This window comes from Saccopteryx leptura, chromosome 5 (genome assembly GCF_036850995.1).
Source record: "Saccopteryx leptura isolate mSacLep1 chromosome 5, mSacLep1_pri_phased_curated, whole genome shotgun sequence".
Lineage (NCBI taxonomy): Eukaryota > Metazoa > Chordata > Mammalia > Chiroptera > Emballonuridae > Saccopteryx > Saccopteryx leptura.
This window is the reverse complement of record NC_089507.1, coordinates 212,666,846-212,683,302: the sequence shown is the minus strand read 5'-3', so window position 1 is coordinate 212,683,302 and position 16,457 is coordinate 212,666,846. Positions and strand designations below refer to the sequence as shown.

The 16,457-nt window shown below is 38.2% G+C and overlaps 1 protein-coding gene across 12 annotated transcripts in view; it reads right to left on the bottom strand.

Moving 5' to 3' along the window:
• The window catches only part of NCOA6 (nuclear receptor coactivator 6), an 81,842-nt gene that overhangs the window by 48,036 nt on the left and 17,349 nt on the right, over nucleotides 1–16,457 (bottom strand). For 11 of the 12 annotated variants that reach the window (XR_010751461.1, XM_066384018.1, XM_066384016.1 and 8 more), the window contains 3 exons: nucleotides 14,464–14,569; nucleotides 13,826–14,107; nucleotides 9,247–9,402 (listed from right to left, as the gene is read on the bottom strand). Coding sequence is in view for 11 of the 12 variants with exons in the window: in XM_066384018.1 (XP_066240115.1) it covers nucleotides 9,247–9,402; nucleotides 13,826–14,060 (391 nt within the window). In the remaining variant the exon portion in view is untranslated. Of the gene's footprint in view, nucleotides 1–9,246; nucleotides 9,403–13,825; nucleotides 14,108–14,463; nucleotides 14,570–14,963; nucleotides 15,049–16,457 lie in introns of those variants that run through there. The other variant, XM_066384021.1, reaches the window with a different exon arrangement.

Here is a 16,457-nt window from a genome sequence, read left to right as displayed (position 1 = left end):
ATACGTAGAATCTAAAAAACAAAATAAAAGAACAAATGAAACAGAAACTAACTCATAGATACAGAGAACAAATAGGTGATTGCCAGGTGAGAGGGAGGTGGGGGGGATGGGTGAAAAAAAGGTGAAGAGGGTTAAGGAGTACAAATTTCCAGTTATAAAAATAGTCACAGGGATGTAAAGTACAGCGTAGAAATACAGTCAATAATATTGTGGCAACTATGTGTGGCATCAGGTGGGTACTAGACTTAGTGGGGTGATCACTTCGTAAGTTATATAAATGTCTAATCACTGTGTTGCACACAAGAAACTAATATAATAGTTTATATTACCTTTAATTGAAAAAAATAAGTGTAGATAGGTTGTTACTAATCTACTTCTGAGACATCTGATGATTAGGCCAACATTTGCATAGAATTTTGTTTTTTTCAGTGCGCTTGCAGGCGAGAGAGAGAGACACACACACACACACACACACACACATACACAGACAGAAAGGGAGAGAGATGTGAAGCATCAACTTGTAGTTGTAGCACTTTAAGTTGTTCATTGATTGCTTTCTCATATGTGCCTTGATGGGGTGGGCTCCAGCTTAACCAGTGACCCCTTGCTCAAGCAACCTTTGGGCTCAAGCCCGCGATCCTACGGTCAAGCTGGTGAGCCTGAGCTCAAGCTGACGACTTTGGGATTTTGAACCTGGGTCCTCAGTGTCCCAGATTGATGCTCTATCTACTGCGCCACCACGTGGTCAGGCATGCATATGATTTTTAATGTTTATAAAATTTTGTCTCATTTGAAACTCACAATAGCCTGGTAGGTAATGTGTTCCAATTGAGTGTACCTTAAACTTAGACACAACTTAAATCTTACTTGGTCTAATGATAAAAAGGTCTTTGTAATAAGTTTTGGGATGCTTCCACCTTTAATCCAAACCTTTGACTCTTGTTACTCTGGAGAACACCACCATCTTGTGGACAAATAAAAGTATAGCTGGCCTGTGGCTGAGGAGTTGAGAGGTTGCATTCATTGAAGTCCTTCCTTACAGAACCAGATGATAAAGAAGGAAGCTAGGGAGAGCACAACAGTTTCCTGTGTCTTGTCACTGATGTACATCAGCTTTCTGTTTTAACCAGGCAGGTAGACTGGTCATAGGGGATCTACCATTAAGAGACTGATCACCAGGGGCTACAAGATGCTCTAAGTTGCCTATGGAGTCAGGAGTAAAAGAGAAATACAGATCTTGAGGGTTTCCACTAAAAGGAAAGAACTATTAATATACTGAACATGCTAAGACATTCTAAGTAGAAAAAGTATTGTTCTTAAAATGAACATCAGATCATGTCACTTCTCTGCTTAAAACTACTCCACTGCTTCCCACTGCTTTAGAAATGCAAGCCAAAATTCTTAATAGGGTATACAATGCCTTTAATTTATCTAGCCCAGTGCTGCTCAATAGAAATATAATACAAGCCACACATGTAATTTAAAGTTTTCTAGAAGCTGCAGTAAAAAAGTAAAAATAAACTGGTGAAATTAACTGTAATATCCTTTATTTATTAACTCAATACATCCAATGTATTATTTCACCATATAATGAATATAAAAATTATTTTATACTTGATCTTAGCCAAAAGGCTGAGAATCAATTTTATATAAAAATTATTAATGAGATACATTATTTTTGGGAAGAGCTAAGTCTTCAAACTCCAGTATGTATTTTACACTTACAGCACATTCCAATGCTCAACATCCACATATGGCTGTGGCTACTGTATAGGACAGCCCAGATGTGGTCCTTGCCTACCTCTCTAACCTCAACTCACACTATTTTCTCCTTCGATAGAAAGGATTCAGGGTTCATAGCATTTTTTAAAGTTTCTTAGGTAGACAAACCTGCTCCTTACCACAAGGCCTTCGCACATGTTGTTTCCTCTGTCTAGAACAGTCTCCTGCACTACTCACACATAAATTAATGCCTTACTTTCCACGTAATCTTAAATATCACATGCCCAGAACGGCTTCCTCTAACCATCTATCCAAGGTTAGGTCACCCTTTTCAGAACACTTGTTATTTCTCCAGAGCACATCCCATGCAAATACTTATTCATCACTTGCTTTCTTGCCTGCATCCCACATCACATACAAGGGTAACCATAGTCCTCTCTGTTGTCTCAGGGTAGTTATTAACAGTACCCTCTTTTATTCTCAAAAGCATCCTGACTTGGATGATAAGCTGTAAGTCCACCCTGGTTATATCCTTTATACACAGAACAGTGCCTGGTACATGGTACGCACTCATAAGCTACTTAGCGAATATATGATGAATAGTCACCTCATAATAACCTCACAGAATTTTCCTACAGGACAAATGCATTCCTGAAAAACCTCACATTCTATAAAATCTCACACTGAAGACAATTGGTTTTTTGAGAAAAATGTTGTTGGGGCAAACTCAAAACGCAGGTGGCTCTGTAACCAGAGTTCTTGTAACAACAAAAATTGGTAGAGACAAGAGCCCAAAACGCTGGCGCGGACAGGGCTGGCCCAGGACATGCACCTTGTACCTGAGTGTACGTTCTCATTCTTAATTTCCTTCAAGTAAGTTCTAAATTTCAAGTAAAGTCAAAAAGACTTCCACCTATGCAGTTGCTGAATTAAAGGCTTTTATTTCTTATAATTATCCTTCCATTCCCACTATTCTAGCTTCCCCTGACCAGGAACAATCACATATGAATAAACACACTTTCCACATTATACTGCTATTATTCCCCTAATTGCCAACTACATATAAGCTAAGTGTTTAAAGAACAATACAAAACAAAAAAAGCAAAACACGTGTTAGACACTACCCGCTCCCAAACTTGTCGGGAGTAACCTGCAGCCCGAGAGCCAAATAGAGCCTGTTGATTTATTTATTTATTTATTTATTTAAATTTTTATTTATTCATTTTAGAGAGGAGAGAGAGAGGGAGAGACAGAGAGAGAGAGAGAGGAGAGAGAGACAGGGGGGAGGAGCAGGAAGCATCAACTCCCATATGTGCCTTGACCAGGCAAGCCCAGGGTTTCAAACCGGCGACCTCAGCATTTCCAGGTCGACGCTTTATCCACTGTGCCACCACAGGTCAGGCAAGAGCCTGTTGATTTAGATGAAGTGCTACTGGAGCACAGACACAGTTACTCACTCACACGCTGCCTATGGCGTTTCTGTGTTACAGACAGTTAAGTTGAGCTGTCGTGACAAAGCCAAAAAGATTTATTCTCTTGCCCTTCACAAAAAGTCTGTGGCCCCAGGCATTGTTTGTTATAATTCACAGTCCACCACAAGATTTTATCAAGAAAGAGGGGAGAGGAGAGGAGAGGAAAAAAGGAGGGGGGGAATAATTTCCTTTTTTTTATTTTTTTTTTATTTTTTTTAAATTTTTATTTTATTTTTCTTTATTTCATTATTAATTTTTTTAAAAAAAAAACAACTCTTTTCGATTTTTTTTATTATTTTTTTAAACTTTTTATTCTTTATTAAATCTCATTAATACTATCAACAAAACCACCCTCAGATGCCATTAAGGAAGAGAAAATCGAATATCATGGATACAAAAGAAAGAGAGGTAACACAGCTAGATGAGGAAAAATCTATGGAGAAAAAATTTAATATATTGGAAACCTTGGAGCTAAATGACAGAGAATTCAAGATAGAAATCCTAAAAATCCTCCGAGATATACAAGAAAACACAGAAAGGCAATTTAGGGAGCTCAGAAAACAACTCAATGAACACAAAGAATATATGTCCAAGGAAATTGAAACTATAAAAACAAATCAAACAGAGATGAAAAACTCAATTCACGAGCTGAAAAACGAAGTAACAAGCTTAGCTAATAGAACAGGTCAGATAGAAGAGAGGATTAGTGAAATAGAAGACAAGCAACTTGAGGCACAACAGAGAGAAGAAGAAAGAGACTCAAAAATTAAAAAAAATGAGATAGCCCTACAAGAATTATCTGACTCCATCAAAAAGAATAACATAAGAATAATAGGTATATCAGAGGGAGAAGAGAGAGAAAATGGAATGGAGAACATACTCAAACAAATAATAGATGAGAACTTCCCAAGCCTGTGGAAAGAACTAAAGCCTCAAGTTCAAGAAGCAAACAGAACTCCAAGTTTTCTTAACCCCAACAAACCTACTCCAAGGCATATCATAATGAAATTGACACAAACCAACAGCAAAGAAAAAATTCTCAAGGCAGCCAGGGAAAAGAAGAATACAACATATAAAGGAAGGCCCATTAGATTATCATCAGATTTCTCAGCAGAAACCCTACAAGCTAGAAGAGAGTGGACCCCAATATTTAAAGTCCTGAAAGAGAGGAACTTTCAGCCACGAATACTATACCCATCAAAGCTATCCTTCAAATATGAAGGAGAAATAAAAACATTCACAGATACAGAAAAGATGAGGGAATTTATCATCAGAAAACCCCCACTCCAGGAATTACTAAAGGGGGTTCTCCAATCAGATATAAAGAACAAAAAAAAACAGAGCCACAAGTAAAAGCTCCAAGAAGAACACAATAAAACCAAATTTAAACTGTGACAACAACAAAAAGAAAGAGGGGGAGAAGATGGAGATTAACAGTAGCAAAGGACGATGGAGTGCAAAAGTACTCACAAAATAGTTCGCTACAATGAACAGGGTAGGGACCCTTTTCATTATTCAAAGGTAACCACCATTGAAAAAACCACCACAGAAGCACATGAGATAAAAAAGATAGCAACAGTGGAAAGATGTATGGAATACAACCAAATAAAAACAAAAGATAGAAAAACAAAAGAGAAGGATCAAACAAGACACAAAACTAACAGAAAGCAAGATATAAAATGGCAATAGGGAACTCACAAGTATCAATAATTACACTAAATGTAAACGGATTAAACTCACCAATAAAAAGGCACAGAGTAGCAGAATGGATTAAAAAAGAAAATCCAACTGTATGCTGCCTACAGGAAACTCATCTAAGTAACAAGGATAAAAACAAATTCAAAGTGAAAGGCTGGAAAACAATACTCCAAGCAAATAACATCCAAAAAAAAGCAGGTGTAGCAATACTCATATCGGATAATGCTGACTACAAGACAGGAAAAGTACTCAGAGACAAAAATGGCCATTTCATAATGGCTAAGGGGACACTGAATCAAGAAGACATAACAATTCTTAATATATATGCACCAAACCAAGGAGCACCAAAATATATAAGACAGCTACTTATTGATCTTAAAACAAAAACTGACAAAAATACAATCATACTTGGAGACCTCAATACACCGCTGACGGCTCTAGATCGGTCATCCAAACAGAGAATCAACAAAGACATAGTGGCCTTAAACAAAACACTAGAGCACCTGGATATGATAGACATCTACAGGACATTTCATCCCAAAGTGACTGAGTATACATTTTTCTCCAGTGTACATGGATCATTCTCAAGAATTGACCATATGTTGGGCCACAAAAACAACATCAGCAAATTCAGAAAAATTGAAGTTGTACCAAGCATATTTTCTGATCATAAAGCCTTGAAACTAGAATTCAACTGCAAAAAAGAGGAAAAAAATCCCACAAAAATGTGGAAACTAAACAACATACTTTTAAAAAATGAATGGGTCAAAGAAGAAATAAGTGCAGAGATCAAAAGATATATACAGACTAATGAAAATGACAATACGACATATCAGAATCTATGGGATGCAGCAAAAGCAGTGATAAGAGGGAAGTTCATATCACTTCAGGCATATATGAACAAACAAGAGAGAGCCCAAGTGAACCACTTAACTTCACACCTTAAGGAACTAGAAAAAGAAGAACAAAGACAACCCAAAACCAGCCGAAGAAAGGAGATAATAAAAATCAGAGCAGAAATAAATGAATTAGAGAACAGAAAAACTATAGAAAAAATTAATAGAACAAGGAGCTGGTTCTTTGAAAAGATCAACAAAATTGACAAACCCTTGGCAAGACTTACCAAGGAAAAAAGAGAAAGAACTCATATAAACAAAATCCAAAATGAAAGAGGAGAAATCACCACGGACACCGTAGATATACAAAGAATTATTGTAGAATACTATGAAAAACTTTATGCCACTAAATTCAACAACCTAGAAGAAATGGATAAATTCCTAGAAAAATACAACCTTCCTAGACTGAGTCAAGAAGAAGCAGAAAGCCTAAACAGACCTATCAGTAGAGAAGAAATAGAAAAAACCATTAAAAACCTCCCCAAAAATAAAAGTCCAGGCCCTGACGGCTATACCAGCGAATTTTATCAAACATTCAAAGAAGACTTGGTTCCTATTCTACTCAAAGTCTTCCAAAAAATTGAAGAAGAAGCAATACTTCCAAACACATTTTACGAAGCCAACATAACCCTCATACCAAAACCAGGCAAGGATGGCACAAAAAAAGAAAACTACAGACCAATATCTCTAATGAATACAGATGCTAAAATACTAAACAAAATACTAGCAAATCGAATACAACAACATATTAAAAAAATAATACATCATGATCAAGTGGGATTCATCCCAGAATCTCAAGGATGGTTCAACATACGTAAAACGGTTAATGTAATACACCATATCAACAAAACAAAGAACAAAAACCACATGATCTTATCAATAGACGCAGAAAAGGCTTTCGATAAAATACAACACAATTTTATGTTTAAGACTCTCAACAAAATGGGTATAGAAGGAAAATATCTCAACATGATAAAGGCCATATATGATAAACCATCAGCTAACATCATATTAAATGGCACTAAACTGAAGGCTTTCCCCCTTAAATCAGGAACAAGACAGGGTTGTCCACTCTCTCCACTCTTATTTAATGTGGTACTAGAGGTTCTAGCCAGAGCAATCAGACAAGACAAAGAAATAAAAGGCATCCATATCGGAAAAGAAGAAGTAAAGGTATCACTTTTTGCAGATGATATGATACTATACATCGAAAACCCCAAAGAATCCACAAAAAGACTACTAGCAACAATAAGCCAATACAGTAAAGTCGCAGGATACAAAAAGTCTGTGGCCCTGGCATATAGCTTGGTTGGTTGGAGCATCACCCCGAAGTGCAGAGGCTGCCGGTTCGATCCCCGGTCTGGACACATGCAGAAACAGATCAATGCTCCTGTCCCTCTCTATCTCTCTACCTCCCTTCCTCTCTAGCTAAAATCAATAAATAAATGTTAAAAAAATTTTGTAGACTCTTACTTTAAATCACCATAACTTTATAGAACGGTCACAAAATGCCCTCAAAATAGATGTCTCCCCAACTCCCTGCCAATACTAAAAAAGGGAAGGTACAGGGAGTATGCTTCACTGGGGAACAGACTGGGGCACAGCCTCGCCCTGCACCCCTGCAGCAGACACCCAGCAGGGGCAACTCCTCCCCTTACAACTTACAAAGGAATCAACTTACTATTAATTTCACAAAAGCAACAGCTGCTGCCACCACTACTTTCCCTCTTGTCTGAATGCCCAGGGAATATGGAGAGAGAAGGGAGACCCCGGGACACACACGTTACCTAAAAGTTAAAGAACTCCTTTCTGCTGTATGTGAATTTCTCAACTTCTAGAAATGAATCTTCTCTATGTTGTCTCCTGCTGATACTTACTTTTAACTTATGTCTGTCACAATGAAGGGGAGCCGGCAGCTCACCCTTTTAAGTCCTTGTAGGAAGTAGGTCTGATTAAGAGAAGAAACACATTTCCTCTCTCCAGGGAAAAACACTAACTACCAAAGCCCTTTTAACTCGGGTGATACTTACCACCCTCTCTAAATAACCTTTGTTGGTACCGTCCCTTCTGGGGTACAGCACCCTACAATCCTAACTGCACAAAATATTCATTTCTATATACAAAATGTCAGCCTTCTCAGCTGCTGATGTAGTGGGGCATTTAGGTTCTAAGCCAGCACAGGGTCAGGAGGGCGTGGCCCACCAGTGGGATGTAATGCTAGAATCCTGGGTTGCCACCTGCTGGATCAACATAAGAGGGCAGGAGAGGGTTTTAATTCACTGGGCACCCAAAGATAGAACCTTCCTTGTGCTCCCCCATACCTGGTACTTACACCTCTCACAGGTTAGTCTGCCCTACCAAGGTCATGAGCTCTTTTTAAGTTCAGAAAAACAAGGGCGCCATTTTACTTAGCAGTGTATTCGGAGTGCTGAAACAAAGTGGTGCTATTCTATCTGTGCTTCCCTTGCTTTGGTTCAACATATGGTCACTGAAGAACCTAAAACATGGCAGGCAAAAATACAACAGTAAGCAAAACAAGACATGGTGGCTACCCTACTTGAGCCTGCAGTCTATGAGGGAACAAAACAATAATCAAATAACTGCTCTAATAAAAGTGTGAGATAAATGATCTGAGGGAAAAAAATCCAGACTTCTATGAGAACACATAACAAAAAACTCTGGTTGAGTCAAGTTTAGAAAATACATCAAGAAGATGTAAGCTGATACTGGAAGGCTGAATAGGTGTTAACTAAGGAAAGGGGAAATTCCATATAGAGAAGATATCAATGCAAAGGACCTGTGGCAGGAAGAAGAAATGCATATTCAAGGTTCCAAAAGAAAGCTGGAAAGGCTGGAACACAGACAGCAAGGTGAAGAGTTGTACAAGGTAAGGTTGGATTAAAAAGGTAGAAGTCAACCCCACAAAGCCTGAGGTCATGATAAAGACTTTGGTCTTGACTCTATGAACAATAGCAAGCCATCACAGGAAGTTAAGTTGTGTGTATGGGTAGTATATTTTCATTTTGAAAAGATCACTCTGGAAAAATATTTGAAAACTGAATACTGCTATAAAAGAACTGTTGAATTGTTTAGGGCCTCCTAATCTCTGTTAGATGAAAAAAGAAATAAAAACTAAGGCTTAGCTGGTAGAAGGAAGCAACTGAAATGAGATATTCTTCAAAAGATAAATGAGTTCCTGGTCAGGATGCCGGTACAATTGGAGCCTGAGAGGCTGACAGCCAAAGTCACCAGGGGGATGAAGACCGAGGCTACAGATGCTGAAACATCAGGACCCAACCAAAGCCTCTATCCCTCTTTATCTTAAGGTATCACAATGCGAAGCATAGATCATGTAAATTATGTGACACTCTGAAACTTAGGAGAAGAGGAACAGACAAAGCAGCACAGGAAATCATGCTACACTCTGCTGTTGTTAAGATTTGGGTCCGGATGGGCACCTTCAATCTGAACAGAGAGAATCCCCAGCTCCCGAAGCTGCTGGTTGTTGCTCTGAGCAAGGATCCGTAGCCGTTCCGCCGCCTCCCGGGGGATGTTGAATGTCACACGCACACTGTTCCACGGCTCCACCTTCTGTACCTTTAACTTGCTGGATTCTTGGTTTTGAAAGAAAGAGAATAATATTAGTAATCTCTTAGCCACCAGAAGACATGAAACAAACAAAACAACAACAAAAAAGTAAAAGAACAAGGCAGGGCACCAGCTTGGAATAGCTGAGAAGCTCAGGCTTTGGTGTTAGGTAGACTTCAAATCTAATCCCAGCTTTACCACTCAGCATCTGGGTGACCATGAACAAGTTATTTAATCTATCTGAAAATTACCTTTCTTTTTTCTAAAACCATGAAAAAGCTACTTCATGAGATTGTGAGTGCTGACTAAGATAACATATGCCAAAACCCCAATGCAGGACCTGCTACCCCATGGAAACTGAATAAATGGAAAGCAGTACAAATAAATGGAAAGAGTAAGAAATATATGAGAGGACACAGGTTAAGTTTAAATTAATAGAATAATGTCTACTTCTGGGCTCAGCTCAATGTATATGAACTGAGAAGTCTCCAATTTCAAGTGAAATTCTATAAAAATTCAATTGACAGATATGCCAGTTATAGAATACTAGGGAATCTGTAGCTTATTTAAAGAAACAGGGTTATGAAGGATATTAGTAGATTTATAGGTAAAAAATTAAGCAATTTTAATTCTTCAAATGAAATATTTGAAATTATAATACTCATTTAAATATTCACTGAGCATCCCTGTTGGAAGATAATTATAAAGACAGGGAGAAAACATTTCTTCCATTGTCCAAAAATACTTCAGTTTAAGGAGGGCTTAAGTCTTGATTCTTTATGTCTCTGATTTTTAAATCTTTTCCTAAACAAAAGTAGAATTTCCACTGAAGCACACCAAACTGAGGGGGAAAAACAACATAAATCTGACAACCAAACTTCAGTTAGCATATGAAAACATTACATTTCAGCAAGTCTGAAAGTCAATGCAAACTTCAGGACATGTTTTTTAAAATAGACACAAAAACTAATTGAGGAGGTAATGTTGTTTGTAATTATATTTTACAGATGGAAAGCAAATCCCAGGTCCAGTTAGCAATATAAAAACTTTTAAAAAAAGATTTTATTTATTGAGTTTAGAGAGAGGAGAGAGAGAGAAAGTAGTAGTTGCTTCTTATATGTGCCTTGACAGGACAGGCTCAGGGTTTCAAATCAGCAACCCCAGTATTCCAGGTCAATGCTCTATCCACTGCACCACCACAGGCTAGGCTTTGTCTGACACTGTTAAAAAAAAAAGTTTTTTTATTGTGCCTGACCTGTGATGGCGCAGTGGATAAAACACTGACCTGGAATGCTGAGGTCACTGTTTGAAGCCCTGGGCTTGCCTGGTCAAGGCACATATGACAAGCAATCAATGAATAACTAAAGTAAGCAACTATGAGTTGATACTTCTCATCCCCCTTCCTCTCCTCCTCTTTCTGTAAAATCAATATAGATGATCATTAAAAACAAAGATTTAAAAAATAAACAAGTCCAGACAAAATAATTTTGCCTTCTGTTAAAACTCAGTTAAATTAAATATTTTTGTATTCAGTTATACATTCCAATACTAAAATGGTCATATAGTCATATCTATTCTCAAAATATGGAATATTCACAGAGGGGGAAGTGCCTACATGTTGCCTAAAGCCCCTACCAACTCCAAAACCATCATACATTGAAAGTTAACTTACCCAGACTGACCAGTGGGGGTGCAGTGGACAGAGCGTTGACCTGGGACGCTGAGGTCCCAGGCTTGAAACTTGGAGGCAGCGGCTTGAGCGTGGGCTCATCTGGCTTGAGCGCAGGGTCACCGGCTTGAGTGTGGAATCATCGACATGATCCCAAGTCACTGGCTTGAACTCAAAGGTCGCTGGCTTGAGCAAGGGGTCACTGGCTCAGCTTGAGCCCTGCCCCCCTCATCAAGGCATATATGAGAAGCAATCAATGAATAACTAAAGTGACACAAATATGAGTTGATACTTCTCATCTCTCTCTCTTCCTGTCTCTCTTGCTCAAAAAAAAAAAAAAAAAAGTTACCCAGACATAAAGTTCACTTGTTCTAATATGGAAAAAAGAGATCGCTTGCTAAGAACAGTAAGATAATATAATCACAGACATTTAGAAAAAAATAGACAATATTCAGTCCAAGTCCACTTTACAGGCAAGGAAACTGAAGCCCAGAAGGGGTAAGTAATTGGCTCAGGATCCTATGGCTACCTGGAAGCATCAGAGATGGCATTAAAATCCAGCTCTGAGCCCTGGCCGGTTGGCTCAGCGGTAGAGCGTCGGCCTAGCGTGCGGAGGACCGGGGTTCGATTCCCGGCCAGGGCACACAGGAGAAGCGCCCATTTGCTTCTCCACCCCTCCGCTGCGCCTTCCTCTCTGTCTCTCTCTTTCCCTCCCGCAGCCAAGGCTCCATTGGAGCAAAGATGGCCCGGGCGCTGGGGATGGCTCTGTGGCCTCTGCCCCAGGCGCTAGAGTGGCTCTGGTCGCAACATGGCGACGCCCAGGATGGGCAGAGCATCACCCCCTGGTGGGCAGAGCGTCGCCCCATGGTGGGCGTACCGGGTGGATCCTGGTTGGGCGCATGCGGGAGTCTGTCTGACTGTCTCTCCCTGTTTCCAGCTTCAGAAAAATGCAAAAAAAAAAAAAAAAAAAAATCCAGCTCTGATTCTCAGGTCAATTTCCATGACACACCTCCAAACAGCAAAAGACTGGAAGCTTGGAATCCTGGTTCCACACAGTACAGATGCTATAGGGTTTCCTCCCAATCTGAGAGTACTGGAATCTTGTACGTGGTCTAGACAAATATCAAATATGCTTATGGTACTATCTACTTGTCATATGGTTACAGAAAAATTCCTGTCTATAATGTAGTTATACATTATAAAAAAATTTTTCTTAATTGATTTAAAAGAGAGAAAGACAGGAAGGGAGAGGGAGGGAGGAAAGAGATGAGAAGTATCAACTCATAGTTGCTTCATTTTAGCTGTTCATTGATTGCTTTTCATATGTGTCTTGACTGGGGGGCTCAAGCTCAGCCAGTGAGCCCTTGCTCAAGCTAGCGACCTTGGGCTTCAAGCCAATGACTTTTGGGTTCAAGCCAGGAACCCTGGGGTCATGTCGACGATCCTGTGGCTCAAGTGACCCTGCACTCAAGCTGGAGACCTAAGGGTTTCGAACTGAGGACCTTAGTGTCCTGGGTCAACACTCTATCCACTGCGCCACCACCAGTCAGGCTTATCAAAAAAATTTTAACTTCCATCATATCTGAGAAGATCTGACTTAAATACTTTTTGCACCAAGAATATAATCTGATAAAGCATAAGACTGGGTTTGGTAATTTATTTAAAAGCCATAAATAAACTGACTCAACAATTTGAAAACAAGGGGGAAAATGTGGGTAATTAAGAACAATGAACAATTCCAGGCCCAACTGGGTCCTTATAATATGATATGACTGTGATTATAGTGACAATGATAGTGATAACTGCAACTTTAACACATCAAGTTCTCTAATACTATATGCTAAATAATCCATAACTATAAAATGTCTTATATAACACAGTAAAAAAGTCCTTGAAAAAAACAGCAGCAGCTTCTCTCCTGACATCAAATCTCTAAGAAAATAAAAAGCCAAACCTAAAAAAACTAATGAGCACTTGATCAAATCAAGATTTGGTATAGAAGCATAAAACCTAGGCTTTGCACTATGTCTGAAGGGATTAGATAATTGTGCTAACCAGAAAAGATGGAGGACATGTAAACCAAGGTTCAAAAACACAAATGCCCACAAGATCAAAGCCGTAACGTAAGTGTGTGCAGAGACCGGACGGGAACTGCAGTGAGGTAAGGGCCTGCCCTCAGTGAAAGCTGCTTTTCAGCACTATTGGGGACAGAGGGAGAGCTCAATGTTATCAGCGCTTTCCATTTTTAAAGATAAACCCCAAATATGAATTTTTATGTAAAATATTTAAATTTTCAAAGCACTAGCAATAAAATTCAAACATAAAAAAAAAAAATGAAAGGGCCATAACACATAGCTGATGGCTGGATCAAGCAACCTGTTGGTTAGAAACCTCTGATTGAAATTTCAAGTATAGTTTAAGTAGAACCATGGAGTAAAAGATTTTTGTAAGCTTTAAGAAGCCTTAAAGATCCAGTCTACCCTCTTTATTTTACAGGTAAGGACACTAAAGACCAGAGAGTTAAAAACAATAAATATATTTTGGTTACGAGAATTACTCCTATCTACTAGAGCAGATTATTTAAGTATTACTATGTTGAGTTCCTCCATGTACTTAAAAGAAACATAATATTTCTATAAAGAAAAAAAATCCTAAAATTCCAACTTTGTAATTAAAATCAGTCTCTCAAACCAGTACAGCAAAATTTTTGTTTGTAAAACTCAAGATAACCGTAAAAGAGCAAACACTTAGAAGGAAAAAAAATAATTAAAGCAAATTACCCATGTGTAACAAACTGGGCACATTCTCCAATATTGTGTCTAATTTCCATTTGAAGTCTTTATCATCTATATTTCCTTTGAAGGCCACGAAGATTGTGGAATCCTCCAAAATACTATCACTTTTTGTGTCATCATCTTCTAATCCAGAGTCAAAATCCATCTCTGAGTCTTCCACTGATGATGAACACAAGGAAGTATAGATATCTTCTAAGTTTGGAAGGTCATCCAAAACCATGGTGAATATTATTCCAGAAGCATGTGCCAAGTGGACAATAAGAAAACCTTTGAAAAGAGAAGACAGAAAAAGCATTGCAATGCATAATTATACAATCAGATATTTAAAATACAGTTAAGTTGTTACGATGTGCCTCTTGGGAGGGCTGTGGACTTCCCGAGAAAAAAGAGATTAACCAAAGCTCTTAACCCCAGAAGACGAGGTACTCAAACATAGTGCATTTTGGCGTCATTAAATGTGCCGATGTCTCCAATACCTGGCTGAAGGACTATCTTGTCTTTTGACACAACAGTAGATGATGAAGAAAACAGTTTTTTACTTGCTACGTAATGTTGGTAGCGTCATTCTATTGCCTGGAATTAAGCTGAGCCATAGCTACTCTCTCATATAAGGTTTCACTCACCAAAATGTCTTTCTTAATTTTTATCATTTATCCAGGTGATCTTCTACATCCAAACAAGCTGGCATTTTTAGGGCCTGTATTTCAAGCTAGCAGCCAAATAAAAATTCTAAAAAAAAAAAGGAAGTCACAATATTATATAGGAATTACACAGATCATCTATTTTTGCAACAGAAGTTCATGCAAATACCACAAGTTATCAAGTCAACTTAGACATCTCCAGACAATGTTAAAATAGGGTTTTCTTTAAGTCTACAAAAAGTATTTTTTCTGAGACCTTGAACCACTCATCAGTAAGCATTCAGAATACAGAATCAACGCAGGGACATACACCAGTTTCATTTAAGAATCATGAAACTGGGACCCTAAACATTACAGCCCATGATATACCTTCATTTTTAAATCTGTCAAATTAAAATAAATTAACACCATGCCTCACTGCTTATAGAACTTAGTGCCCAAACCAAAATATGCTGTGTACAAACTAAGTAAGAGATGTCAACCTGAGGTTGCTCGTTTGAAAACCCGGGCTTGCCTGGTCAAGGCACATCTATGAGTTGATGCTTCCTGCTCCTCCCTGCCTTCTCTCTCTCTTTTCCTCTCTCTAAAATCAATAAATAAAACCTAAAAACAAAACAAAACACACTTCTTTTAACATCATTTCAAAATTCATGTTTAAGCTTCATAAAGTGTAGGTTTAAGTTCTTTCCTATTTTACCTATAGTTTTATATATTTTACTCATTAAATTTTCAGTTTAAGTTCTAAAATGTTCTTTATTATACACACAGGGATTATGCCTAGAAAGTACATAATATTGGCATGCTTCAGAAAAAATTTCCCACTTAATATCTGTATATAATGTCTTTAACTTGACTGTCATAGTTTTACATAATTGATAAATATTGATTTTATAATCTCAAAATTTTACATGAGTAAATGCACTATATATTAATAAATAATTATTAGAGGAAAAACTATTCCTTAATTATTTTTTAACTCAAGAAAAGGCCATTTTTGGCCCTGGCCAGTTTGCTCAGTGGTAGAGCATCAGCCCAGCATGTGGATGTCCCAGGTTCAATTCTCAGTCAGGACACACAGGAGAAGAGACCATCTGCTTCTCCACCCCTTCTTTTCCCCTTTCTCTCTCTTTTCCCCTCCTGCAGCCATGGCTCGATTGGTTAGAGCGCATCAGCCCCTGGGCACTGAGGATGGATCTGTGGAACCTCCAGCTGAGGTGCTAAAAATATATAACTCAGTTGTGAGCATGGCCCCAGATGGGCAGAGCACAGGCCCCAGACGGGGGTTGCTGGGTAGGTCCCAGTCAGGGCACATGCAGCAGTCTCTCTATCTCCCATCCTCTCACTCGGAAAAGAAGGGCGGGGGGGGGGGGGGGGGGGGGAGAAAAGGCCATTCTTAAGTTTCCATGGAATGTTAATAAAAATTAACCTTCAAGAAAGGCCATAAAGAAAATTTCAATACATCCAAAAAGTAACAACAATAAGATAGGCCAAATACTCTGTTGACCATGCACTAAAATTATAAATTTAAAAAAAACAAAAACAAAAAAAAACAAAGGCCTTTCCACCTAAAACAACAACAAAATCTTGGACTTGGGTTAAAAATGAAATAAAAATTGCAAAATTTCTAGAAAAGGAAAATACTACATATTGGAACCTAAAGAATACAACCAAATCAGTAAAGAAGAAAAGTCATAGGCATAAATACCTTTATCAGAACAAACAAAGAATTAAACATCTGACTCAAATGGTTAGGGAAAAAACTGATAATGTGAACTGAAAGCAAAATGAAGGAATTAATACAGACGAAAGCAGAAATTAATCAGAAAGTAAAAAAACATTAGCAAAACTGACAAATAAATCCAAAAATTGGTACATTGGGAGAAAAATCAGTAAAATATTTAAACCACTACTTAATCTAGTGAGTAAAAAAGGAAGACAATCCAAATATATAAAGTAAGATAGCCACAGACACGAAG